The 14,107-nt window shown below is 37.1% G+C and overlaps 1 protein-coding gene across 1 annotated transcript in view; it reads right to left on the reverse strand.

Moving 5' to 3' along the window:
• Nucleotides 1-5,674: 5,674 nt before the first annotated feature.
• The window catches only part of Itk (IL2 inducible T cell kinase), a 63,017-nt gene continuing 54,584 nt past the window's right edge, over nucleotides 5,675-14,107 (reverse strand). The window contains exons 16-17 of the mRNA XM_027938619.2: nucleotides 12,504-12,661; nucleotides 5,675-8,323 (exon numbers count right to left, since the gene is read on the reverse strand). Coding sequence (XP_027794420.1) covers nucleotides 8,252-8,323; nucleotides 12,504-12,661 — 230 coding nt within the window. The 3' untranslated portion in view covers nucleotides 5,675-8,251. The remainder of the gene's footprint in view (nucleotides 8,324-12,503; nucleotides 12,662-14,107) is intronic.

A 14,107-nucleotide genomic window follows, 5' to 3' on the forward strand; every position in this document is an offset into this window, starting at 1 on the left:
TGTGAAATCAAATCCATGCTGTTTATCACAATTATATACCTTAAAACAGAGGGCATTTCCCTCCTTCCAATTTATGGATTTATTAACATGATTTTTTATTCCAAAAACATACTTAATATAAGTTGCAAGAATATTTTATATTAAAATTAAAATCTGAATTTTAAAAAAATTAAGGAAAGGTGTATAAATAAGAGATGGAGAGAAACAAAATGTACATACAAATCCCCCTAAAAAAAAAAAAAAAACCTCTACGAGCTTGTTAAAATATTTGTTCTAAACATTTACGCAGTTAGCAGGAAAAGAGAAACCTGATAGTCAGTTACACAATTTACATTAACCATGAGATAACACCTGACCACTTTCTCCAAATTGCCTCATTTTATAGATGAAAGAACTGAGGTTCAAAACAGTTATCCAAAGCTGATATCCCAGAACCCATGAAACTAGATTGCCTAACTCTTTGAGCATGAAAAAAAATTCATTAAAGCCTATAGTTTAACCTGACATTCATTGAATTTTTAGTTGGAGCAGACTATAAGCTAAGCACTGTATGTGAATGAACTCAATTCATCCACACAGAATTCTGAGTGGCTGTTATGATCTAGTTGAAAATTTAAGGATTTTTGTGGTTCAAACCTCTCTCCGAGGTCATTTGAAAATGCATAACTTCTGTTTATGTTTTGTTTAATTTTGCTGTTTTCCTACCACTTCAAGAGACTGATCTCTTGGGGCTGGGGATGTGGCTCAAGCGGTAGCGCTCGCCTGGCATGCGTGCGGCCCGGGTTCGATCCTCAGCACCACATACAAACAAAGATGTTATGTCCGCCGAAAACTGAAAAATAAATATTAAAAATTAAAAAAAAAAAAAGAGACTGATCTCCCTTGAAGGTCAGAGGTTTACACACAGCTTGATGGCCCAGAATACTTCTTTATTTAAACAAATGTTATTTCCAACAATTTTGAATAAGAATAGGTGAAAGAGGGTCTGAGAGAGCCCTAATATGATACGGAATGCAATAATGTAGCCAAGGTAGATTTAGATTGCAACAATGTAACAGGTCCAGGCAAGCAGTGCTTCTGTATTCTCAGAGGCTGGTATAAATGGCTTTATGATCAATTCCACAGAATGATTGGGAGTATTGGAATTTGGGGACAAACAGCTCCAACTTCAAGCCCCCATTCTGCCACTTACTAATTGTAGGATTATGAATGATTTCCATTGAGTCCTATCCTTTCATCTGTAAAATTAAGATGAAAATAATTATACCTACCCCTTAGGTCCCTGGGAAGAATAAATGAAATAATAAATGTAACATACTAAGCAGAGTCAGGTACATAATAAGTGCTCAAAAATGGAAGCTATAATAGTAATATTTATTATTATTATTATTATTATCATCATCATCATCATCATCATCATCATCATCATCATCATCATCATCTAATCTCACTTTTGTTAAGTAGCTCTACAGCCCCAGACATGGCAGTGAAACCTTCTGTGTATCACTTCTCTCTTCTATCAAGTGAGACCCCATTCCTAATGCCATCCCCAAATTGCTATAAAAATCAAACATAATCTTAGGTGAAAAAGTACTTATAAGAAAGACAAAACAGAAAAGCAAATGAATGTTTGTGTTGTTTTTTTCAGCCTTTGGGTCCTTCTATGCAAAATCGGTCTTTGGGAAAATGCAAAAGGACTGGAAACTTCATAGCAGCTCTAGATGGTGTAGCTCTAGATGGGTGGGGAGTCTCAACCTCAAGACTGAGGATTTTAATCTACTTGGTTCTTCCATAAATACTGCAATAATTCTAGCTGGTATGTGTTGGTTTCAGTCTCAGGGCTCTTGGTACTAACATAAAAATAGTAAAGGAGAAGAAATAGGAATAATATGTGTTTTTATGCACTGTGGTTCCTGTGTGTGAAATGTCCTTCCAGACCCTCGTCTCCTTGGAACTTGCATTAAATACACAGCTCAGACTTAAGTCCCTCTGTGAAGCCCTCTCTGTCCTTTGTGGTCTCACAGTTCTGTGACCATATTTCCATCAGGTAACCCAAACAGTCTTTTATGATTACAGTTTCTTCTTGTTATTCAGTAGTCATGTGCTACGAAGTTACTGTGAATACTCAACTAGCAAATACTGAACTGTTGTAGGAGACATGCAGTATTAAATTCCCTAAAAGCCTTTAGTCACAACATTTTGTCAACCAATCAATACTTAATCTTGTTTTATTGCATAATTCTGTTTAAGAAAAACCTGATTTAACATCTATTGTTGATTCATTAATGTGTACTAATGGTCAACAGCAATAGACTTACTTGAACAAAGCTTTTCTAATACATTTTTTTCCCTGTAAGACATCACAGTGTTTTTTGCATTTAAGAACAATACACATAATTTTAGCACTACACTTTGGGGTCATGTTAAACCCTAAAATCACCAATAAAAATTACAAAAATGTGCCACTAACGAGACTCCATAAAGGTCACTTATTTACAGCCTGAGAGCTGAGCTGAGAGAAAACATTGCTCTATAGGCCATTGGGAATGTCATATGGAGAGCTGTCATCATCGACTGCAAAAAAAAAAAAAAAAAAAAAAAGCAAAGCCTCATGTATTGATTTGAGGGCAATATAGGCAAATTCTCAAAACATGAAATCCACAAATAATAAGAGTCACATGTTTTTGTTTACATGTTGGACTTTCTTGTTAGCCTGAGAACATCTTAGAGGAAGGGCTGTTGGCTTGACCAGGTGCCTTTTCTTTGTACCCAGAACCACTCCAGTCTTCTCACCCTGCCCTCTGCCCAGAAACTGACCTCTCTGGACTGCTCTGCTAGGGCCCTTTTGCCCTCTGGCTTTGGTTGGGTTGGATCAACAGAAGTCTCAGCAGTTGATGGGAGGAAGGGAGTCATGTGTGACAGGTCACATCCCTTTGATGTTGCCTTGGGCTTCTTTTCCCTTACTAAAGCTCTCTCCTCTCAACATTCTCTGAGGGACACCTTCCACATTCAAATGACCACATTCCCTCCTTGTTCCTCTTGGACCTAGGGATGATGACTTTTTAACTGCTATAATCAACTATGTTGGACTGGGTAATTTATTTCTCACAGTTATAGAGGCTGGGAAGTCCAAGATCAAGGCTTGGAACACTAGGTGTCATGTGAGGAAGGCTCCCTCTGGCCCATAGTTAACACCTGTTGCTGTGTCCTCACATGGCAGACAGGTATAAAGAAACCGAGTCCTTCCAGTCTTTTCATAAGAGCACTAATCCCATTCATGAGAGTGGAGGCCCCATGACCTAATTCCCTTGGAAAGACCCAGCCTCTTCATACTGCTGCACTGGGGATTAAGTTTCAGCATGAAACATTTAAACCGTAACACACTGCTCAGCTGCTACCTCCCTCGTGTTTTATTTAAAGAGTCATTTTATAAATGAGCCATGCTTAAATTATCCTAATTTGAATATGACGGGTTTGGTCCCAACAGATAAGATGTCCTATTCATTTTTTTAGACCCTGCACCTACCACAGAGCCATAGTAGGTGAATAGCAACTTTTTATGAAATAGATAATCTCTAAAACTTCTTCTGACAATATGTACATGATTCTGTTCTCCTACAAGCCATCAATACATTATGCCTTGGGGAGAATCATGAAGTCTTCGTAGATAGGGTCACACACGGGGACACTCAAACACACATTTGCTCACGTACACAGTGCTGGCATCAAGAGGTGACTCCGGGGAGTGGGCTTTAGCACGGTAAATTTCCAGCATTTTCCATAAAGCCATAACAAATTAAAATGCATTCTAATGTAAAAATCTGTGTTTATTGTGCAAATACAGCTTCTACTCCCAACTCTCTTTGAGAGAGTACTTGGGGAATCCATAGTTCCTTCTGCATATATGCTCCCTCCCTTCCCTTCTGTTTTTCCCCACCCCCACACTCCCCATCTTGTCAAATGGCATACATTTTCTCTCTTCCTCAGAATGGTAGGATGATGGTTTTGTGTGTTGGGAGACTCAGAGAGAATTGGTGTCTGTGGGGGGAAAAATATTCTGAGAAGCATGTCTGTTCTTCCAACTTACTTTAGAACATTTCCATGTGGATTATTTATCCATGGGAGTTAGCCTGGAGGCGAATCCTAGGAACCACTGAGTAGAAGCCACAGGCTTTCTTGCCTATGCCTATACCTACTGCAAGATCTGACTCTGCAATGGACACAGGTATGTGGTGAGCTGAAACATACAGAGTGATCAACACATCAAGGCTGTAACAGCCCAGCTTTTATTTCACTGAAATTTTTTTTTGTTTGTTTGTTTATATTTATTTTTTATTTATTTTTTATTTTTTTTCACTGAAATTTTAAGAGCAAGGGGAATAGCTATTTATTGCTGCCCAGCAGTGACTGAGGAATTCTGAATTATAATTTCCACATGTCACCCACACAGCAGATGACAGTGAGTGAATGAGAATGAACAATGATCTGGTACTGTGAACAAGGAGAAAAAATCATCTCCAAACTGATGTCTCTTCCACCAGCTTTGCCTTTAACAAGTTTACCCATTATGATGCTGCTAGGATGTATTTTTAAAAACAAATTTGACCTTCCCTTTCTGCTCATTGATATTTCTACCTACAGTGTAAAAGTCTGCCTTCTTAGATTTTTAAAATATGTCTAAATTTATATTCTCAGTTTCAATTTACCACCCTTTCAGAGCATGCACGTGTGTGCGCGCGCGCACACACACACACACACACACATTTACACACCAGTAACATCAAACTGATAACAGCTTCCCAAATATTTTATTTCCTCTACCTGGAAATTATTTCTATTATTTCACTTACTTGCCAAAACAAAGTTATATTTTATCTCTCAAACTGAATTAGGTATTTCATCTTCTATGACAATGCTACTCCAACATTAATGTATGTATGATCCCCTGCACCAAAATATAAATAAATAGTTTAAATGCAGATTATTGTTCAGTAAGTGAGAGTGAAGCCTGAGAATTTTTTCTTCTCTCATAAACTGGTAATTCTGTTGCTACTGGTCCAGGGACCACATTTTGAGTATAGTATCCCTCTCCTGATTAATTCTATTATTTTCTGAGTTTCTTTCTGGGTTCTTCTCTTCTTTGACTATATTTCCATTGCTGTACTATAATGTTATTTGTCTATATATCTGCTGTATGCCTTCCCTACCAGACCCAGTTTCTTGAAAGTAAAGACTGCCAAAATTCTTTGTTTCTATAAAGCTGTGTACGGTGCTGAGTGCATGACACATCGGAAGCATTGGAGGGTCCACATTTAATGAATAGTTTTGAATGATATACTTTTTGGGGGGAGATAAAACAAGGTAGCCAATTTTGGGGGGTGGGGTAGGGTGGGTACCCGGGATTGAACTCAGGGGCACTAGACCACTGAGCCACATCCCCAGCCCTATTTTGTGTTTTATTTAGAGACAGGGTCTCATTGAATTGCTTAGTGCCTCGCTGTTGCTGAGGCTGGTTTTGAACTTGGGATTCTCCTGCCTCAACCTTCCAAGCTGCTGGGATTATAGGCACTTGCCACTCCAAGTAACATTTGTGTGTGTGTGTGTGTGTGTGTGTGTGTGTAAAACTTTTAAGAGTTTACCATTTGGATAAATTTGGAACTTAAGCCATGAATGATACATTTATTAAAACAGTTTTATTTGCACATATGCAACTTTGTGTGCTCTAAAAAGGGTAAGATATATTTGTAACATTTTTATTTTGAACACTAACAGTGACTGTACACTAATAAATAGTCATCTGACTTAAGTATAAATACATAGTCTAAAAAGATACATAGACTCAAAATCTACAAAATGCAACTAAAACAAAAACCTTGTATAAGGGAATTCTCTGTGAATGCAGAGCACCATTTTCAATATGTGAGAGGGAAAATCATCTGACAAGAAGCCCGTTTTGCAATACAGGACACTGGGAGGTGAGTGATGTACACGTGTTCAGTTGAAGCCCCAACGACTCTGAGCTTAAAAAAGATAATATCATGCAGAGGAAAGTTTTCTAAGCCAAACCACAGAGATCAGTCCATTCTGATGTTTTCCTTCAGGGCTGAATGTCCCAGAAATGGTCTCTAATTAAGGGTTCCAAAGAGAATGCACAAAATGCTAAAATGTAAACAGGGACGATTGTGGATAAGTTGAGTAAGATCATCTTCTGAATAATAGAATTTTATCTTGAGGCTCTGTTTCACAATAATTATGGTTAAAAGTTATGCATCTAAATCTCAAGCCAGCCAAAAATATCGTAATTCAAAAGAGTTGATTGCAACACTATCTGATAATTTCTCTAAGAGTTTAAACTGAACATTGGAGAAAAAGCAAGTTTGTTTTATATCAGGGAATACCCCCACATACAAAGTGTCCAAGAAGACTGCAGCTCAAAGTTGAGGTGGATAATTAAGGGAAATATTTATCCCTCTGCGGTAGGATCTACTTTGAAGTTCATCTGTAAATGGCTTCATGCAATGTGATCCGGGTGGGCAGGGAAAATTAAAGGGTTAATTAACTGAGTAACTACAAAGTCACTAACCATGATCAAGATGAGGATGAAGGTGAAGAAAGCAAAGATCCTATTTCAAGTTGGAGCTCCACATGGTCCACTGAGTGGTCTCTGCATAAGCAGCATTCCTCATTGGTGCTGTATTGATTTCTTTATGGGCAGTCTGTGGGTTTCTCCAGTTTTTGATCTCCTTTGCAATCCCTTTCACTCTCAGTAGAAGGCAGTGTTGAATAAAAACAAAGATTCTGGGCTGGGGTTGTGGCTCAGTAGTAGAGTGCTTGCCTAGCATGTGTGAGGCACTGGGTTTGATTCTCAGTATCGCATATAAACAAATAAATAAAATAAAGGTCCATCAACAACTAAAAATATACATATTTTTAAAAAAATAACAAAGATTCTGCAATGGAGTCAGACTTTGGCTGGTATTTCAGCTCTATATTTCCCAATTCTGTCACCTTGGGCACATTTCTTGGCTTTTTAAAATGGGGGAAATAATATTATCTTCCTAAATTGATGTGAACTCAGGTGCATTCCCCAGGAAGGGCTTGTAGCTCAGTATATGTATCTACTTTGCCATACAAGAACTCAGTCAACAGTTGGAGATCCTGTATATCCTGGAAGCACCACAGTGCTTGACTCAGTTTCCATATAAATAGTTTAACCAAGAACAAAGTTCTTATCCCTCTCCTAGAATTTTGGGAGACTTGAAGTCTCAACTTTAGAACTACTCTCTGTAAGACCACACTGGCCAACACAATGCTGCCCCCTGTTGATGCAGGTAGTACTATTCAGAGAGGGGGCTGATTCCCAGTGGCTGGAATGATGAGGATTCCGAAATAATCATTTCCTAAGCACTCTGCGTAGAAGAGGAGGCACAGTCACTTGCATGACTTGATACAAAATGGGAGCATTAGCATGGTAATGCCTTTTTTCTGTTTGTTTGTTTGTTTGTTTTTGGGTGGGGGGATGTGGTCCTCTCAGATGCCCTCTTATTCCTGACTAGACATCTGATACCTCATGGTCCAATCATGGGATCTAAATGGTCCATCCCGATCCATCCAAGCTCCTCCAGGGAGTGATGAGGCAGTGTGCTCTGTGAAGCCTCATGAAGCTGCTTCTCAGGACATCCGGCCTCTGGTGTAAGCAGCTGCTTCAGTACATCTACTGCAGGAAACTGCGGCTGACTGCATCACAGCAACCGAGCATGCTTCCTGGCCTTAACCAACTCACTGGTTTTCTTAGAAAAAGAGTCATGCTTCTTATTCTCCTTGGCCCCCATATACTGGTATATTGTGTGGTTGGGTCAAATGAAAATCCCCGGAACCATAGCCTTAGATCCGTGCTTAATGTTAAAAATAAGAATCGGAGCTCCTACACCTTCTCTGCCTATTGTTAAGAGGTGCAAGAAGTGCTCCCTGAAAGCTGTCAGACTGAGGTCTGTGCATTCAGGTGACAAGAGGCCAGAGAGGACACAGTGACATTGCTGCTGTGCTGGCCTGCTCTCAGCTTGGTGGCCAACCCCTTGCCTGTGACCTGGCTGCAGGTCTCTGTCAGGAGGCTGCATTCATCACAGGGGCCAGTGCTACAGGCCAAGCTGCCTCCAGGAGTCCTAGGCTGGTGGCAGTTTTTAATGCTCCATGAAAGGAGGACACTCTGCCTTCAGTCACCTGCAGCTCATGGCCTGGCAGTGAGTCTCTACTAAAGTCCTGATTCTGCGATTTCAGCCAGTTGACCAAAGAGTCTGGAGAAGGGTGGCCGGTCTTCTGGTCTCTGAGGAGGAAGAAAAAGAAGTCTGAGTTCCTTCTACTTATGTGTCATAGATAAATCCAACACAAACCAGTAGAATGCAATAAAAGTATCTTGTGCTAAATTTTAAACATGATTTTATATGTATTATACTGGTAGCATTATTCTCTCGCTATTATAAGCAGGTATTCTGAAATCAAATCACCTAGCTTTAAATCTCAACTTTACCACTCATTAACTGGGTGATATGGAACAAACAGGTTCCTAAAGCTCTTTGAATTTTAGTTTTGTTATCTATAAAAGGAGATAACAATAAAATTTACCTCATAAAATTGTTCTGAGAATATAATGTCATACATAAAAATACATCATAAAATTAAAGCTAAATCTCATCAGAAAGGAATATTTAGGCATAAATCACACAATATGTATGATCTAGATGAGGAAAAATGTAACATTCTAATAAAAGAAACCAAAGAAGATCTAACTAAATGGAGACAGATTTTATGCTCATGGATAGGAAGACTAGGGTGTTAAGATATCAGTTCTTTCCATGTTGATTCAACACAATTCAAACAACAAAAACAAACAAACAAACAAACAAACAACAACAAAAAACAAAACCAGTAAGTCATTTTGTGGGCACTGACAGACTCTAAAGTTTATATGGACAGGCAAAAACAACAATGACAAAGAACAAAGTTGGAGATGCTGCTCACCTGACCCTACTTTATTTTAGGACTTACTGTAAAACTACAATAATCATGCCAGGATGGTACTGGTGAAAGAATGTACAAATAGATCAATGGAACAAACCGGAGAGCTCAGATATATATATATATGTGTGTGTGTGTGTGTGTGTGTGTGCATAATATTATCTATATAACTATATATAATATATAGTTACTATGTAATATAGATATTGTATATAGTTATATTTAAATAAATTCACAAAAATGGATCCATCTACATGTAATGTTTATAGCAGCTTCATTCATAATTGCTGAATAAATACATAATTATATACATAATATGATATATATATATATATATATATATATATATATATACACTAATCTTTTACAAAGAAAAAATAATGCTAGAAAAATTAGGTATCTACACAAAATTATTCTAGTAACAGGCCTCATCCCTTTCATAAAAATTTACTCAAACTGCATAATAGACCTAAATATAAAATGCATAACTATAAAACTTCTATAAGATAACAGGAGAAAATCTGGGAAATTTCAGGTTTTACAATGAGTTTTTAGACACAACATCAAAAGCATAGTTCATTAAGAAAAAATTAATATTGAATTTTGTTATAATTAATGACTTTTGCTCTGTAAAAGACACAGATATTATGTTAACTATAATACATTAATAAATATTTAAAAATATACAGAAAATGAAAAAACAATCTATAGGTTGAAAGAAAATATTTGTAAAACATACATTTGATAAAGGATTTTCACCCAAAATATACAAAGAATCCTTAAAACTCAACAATAAGAAAACAACCTGATTGAAAAATGGGCAAAAGATCTGAACAGACATTTCACCAAAAGATACACAGATGGCAAATAAGCATACAAAAAAGTGTTCACCATCATGTGTCGTTAGGGAATGCAACTTAAAGCAACAATGAGTTATCACTATACATCTATAAGAATGGCTGAAATCTGGCACAACTAATACCAATGGATAAAGACAAAGCACACCAGGAGTTCTCATAGCTGGTGGGAATGCAAAGTGGTACAGCTAGTTTGGAAGGCAGTCTGGCAGTTTCTTACAAAGCTAAACATAGTCTTACCATATGATCCAGTAGTCACACTACTAGGCATTTACCCAACTGAGTTGAAAATTTACGTCCCATAAATAGATCCACATAAATGGATCCGTCTACATGTAAATGTTTATAGTAGCTTTATTCATAATTTCTGAAAACTGAAAGCAATCAAGATTTCCTTCAGTAGGTAAATGTACAAACAAACCATGGTATATCCATATAATGGAATATTATTTTGCAATAAAAAGAAATGACATATCAAACCAAGAAAAGACATGGAGCAACATTAAATGAATATTACTGGTGAAAAAAGTCAGAATGAAAAGGCTACATACTGTATAATTCCAACTATATGACCATCTGGAAAAGGCAAAATCTTGGAGATGGTAAAAGGTTTGGTAGTTGCCAGTAGTTTGGGATGGGAGAAGAATGAATAGGAGAAGCACAGATGATTTTTAGGGTGGTAAAGCTATCCTATATGACACTTTAATGGTGGATACATGACATTATGCATTTTTCAAAATCCTTCAACTCTACAGCATCAAAAGTGACCTTAATGTAAATTACAAACTCTAGTAATGACAATGTATTGACAGAGGTTCACTAATTGTTACAAGTGTACCACACTTGTGCAAAATATTTATAACCAGAGAGCAAGGAGAGTATTTAGGAGCTCTCTGCATGCATTGCTCAATTTTTCTGTAAATTTAAAATTTATAAAAAATAAGGTCCATTAATTTAAATATATAAAAATGTTAAAAGAGAAAAAAATGCTAAATTAACATCAGCTATTAATATTATTATAGCATTTAGTCCTTGTAGAGAACACAAGATTTGTGCCCCCCTTTATGTCATTGTTTGTTTATTTGTTTTTTGGTTATAAAAAGCTCTAAGAAGTTGCAAATCAAGCATTATTTAATGATCTTACAAGAAAAATGAGGCTCAGAGACAATTGCCCAAGATTAATGGAAAAGAAATGGCAAAACTGTGACAAAATCCAAGTATTCTGTATAAGTATATATTTTCACATTCTACCTTTTTGTCCTTTAACAATCTGAGTTTTTATTGACTCTCCACTTCAGCTATTTTCTACTTTAGCTGAATTGTACAATTTTGTAACTCACCAAAAGACAATTAAGATTCACATCAATGTGGCTCAAGGCAGAGCCTATGAACTAAGGATGGGGGTAAGTGAGCCATCTGGGAAGATACGAAATGACTCCAAATTCTGAATTGTTGAATAAATGATAAAAAATTTAATTTAATCCTTTTAATATTTTCATAGTAAAAGTGAACTCCTAATCCCCTATTTATAGAACTAATTTCCTGTTCTTTTCATGGTTTTATAAAGTTTTTTTTTTCTGCTCAAAAAGTTGAGGAGGGTGTTGACATAGCCCCTCTCTATCCTCTGAAACTATACTAATGACTTGTGATATTACATAGAAAATTGAATAATATTTAAGGTTGATGTTAACTTTGTTAGGGTTGGGGAATCTATCCAATTGATTAACAGAAAATAACCAATGCTGGTGAGGATGTAAAAATAAGGGGGTGGCGGAATACATACACTCTTGGTAGAAATCTGAATTAATATGTTTATGGAAAACACTATGGAGGTTCCTCAAAACACTAAAAATAGAACTACCATGTGATCCACTTCTCAACACATCAGAAAGATACCTGTACTCTCATGTTTATTGTAGCACCATTCACAGTGGCCAAGAGGACATTATGTTAAGTAAAATGTTAGACACCAAAAGACAAATGCATGTTCCCTCATATATATATAGAAAGTTAAAAAGTCAATCTGAATGTAGAATAGAGATTACTAGAGGCTGGAAAAGGTAAGAGGAAGGAGAATGGGGGAGACTGGAAAATGAGTACCAAAAGATATGTTAGATAAAAAGGAATATGTTGTGTTTCACAGCACAGTGGGCTGACTGTAGTTCACTATAACCTATTGTATGTCTTATAAAAAATTAGAAGAGAAGAGTTCAAACCTCCAAACATAAAGTAATGATAAGGATATGGAAATGTTAATCACTCTGATTTGATCTGCACACACTGTATTCATGTATTGAAATATCATATTGTATCCCATAAAACATGTACAATTACGATGTGTAATCAAAAATTACTTTTAAAAAAGTTTAAGGATGTTGAAATGGTAACTACCCTGATTTGATCATTACACATTGTATACAAGTATCAAATTGTCAACAGTGCCCCAAAATATGTACAATTAAAAATAATAATTTAAAAAATGTAAAGACTTTCAAAGTTACCTTCCTGCTAATCTGTTTGTCAACCTGCTGCCTCATCCTTCTAAGAGGGAGCCATTCTCCAGGGAACAGGGTAGGCCCTGGCTTAGTGTATTATCATGTATTAAAGAGGGACAACACTTCACCTACTGACCTCTTTCCAGCAATGATTCATGATCTGGTAGATGTGGGAGGAGGCCAGTCGGGGCTTGTATAACCGAAATCCGGTACTGATGTCTTCCACTACCTCTGAGTTGCTTCTGTTTTCATATGGGATTCTGCCTTCGCTGAAGACTTCCCACATCAGCACACCTACAAGCAACAAGGAGCAAACACAGCTAAGAAAGACGTCAACCAACAAACAAAAAAGGAAACAGGCACTTGGCATTGACATTCAAGCTTCTCCCTCCAGACCACAAGAAGTGCAAAGCAAGTCTGCCTGAGGCCTATTTGGCCTGCCAGTTATTTACTTATGTATTTATTGTTCTACTTTTAAAAAACTGCAATTTCTCAACCTGCCTAAAGGCAAAGAATTCTCAAGCTAAGCTTTTTATTATTTCTAACTCAAAAGCTACAACTGAAAGTTGCAGGGGACGAAAACTGAAATGTCTATACATGCATGACATAAATGAAGGGAGTGGGAGAGATGTGACACCATGGGTACTGGTGAGGACTGGAAAACTGGAGATCAAAAGTTCTATCAAAATAGGACGGCTATGGTTTGCTCCAGCTAAAGGATGCACATGGAAACAGAGCTCAGGATTGTCACATTTTCTGATCTTTAAAAACAAATCAGAAATTGGAGACTTCAAAACGTGAACTCAATATGATTTTTTAAAATGCAAGTCCAGCATCCTTGAACCAAAAATCCAAATGTACCAGAATCAAATTGTTGAGTATTGGCATGAAACCACAAGCAGATAATTCCACATCATGAAACTTTGTTTCATGTACAAGTCATTAAAAAAATATAGCTAGGTGCAATAACACAGACCTGCAATCCTAGCATTTCAAGACTGAGGCAGGAAGATCAAGGTCAAACTCAGCAATTTAGCAAGACCTTATCTCAAATTTAAAAAATAAAAATACCTGGAGGTGTAACCCAATTGTAAAGTGTCTCATTGTTTAATCCCCAGTACCCTCCCAACACAAATGTGTGTGTGTGTGTGTGTGTGTGTATAAAGTATAAAGTCACCCTCAGGCTAAGTGTATAAAATGCATATGAAACAAATAAATTTGTGTTTAGATTTGGGTTCATCTTCAAGAAAACTCATTATGTATATGAAAATATTCCAAAATCTGAAATTTGAAACACTTTTGGTCCCAAGTACTTTAAATGAGGATACTCAACCTGTACTATATAAACTAGGAAAAACACATGTTCAGGTTGTCTGTTTTTGACTTCTGATTTAATCCCATTTGCCCTTCTGCCCTCTGTAGAATGGCCATACCCAACCAGTGCTTTATATCATACTAATATAACCACAGGCCACCGGAACCAGAAGGAGCTTACATATCACCTAACCTAGTGTTTTCAAGATGAGTTCTAGAAACTTGAGGCAGAAATTCCCAAAGTGTGAGCCCCCAACACCTGAATAAGGATCATCTCAGAAGCTTGTTAAAATGGCCAGCTCAGAGTCCTTGGCTCAGAGAATTCAGGGGCTCCCCAGAGGTGCCTGAGGAGTTGGAAGTGCTGAGCCATAAAGAAGACTGTTCAGCACCCTGAGATGCCAGAATTTCTCATGAGATTTCTTTTGA

Source organism: Marmota flaviventris, chromosome 5 (assembly GCF_047511675.1).
Source record: "Marmota flaviventris isolate mMarFla1 chromosome 5, mMarFla1.hap1, whole genome shotgun sequence".
NCBI lineage: Eukaryota > Metazoa > Chordata > Mammalia > Rodentia > Sciuridae > Marmota > Marmota flaviventris.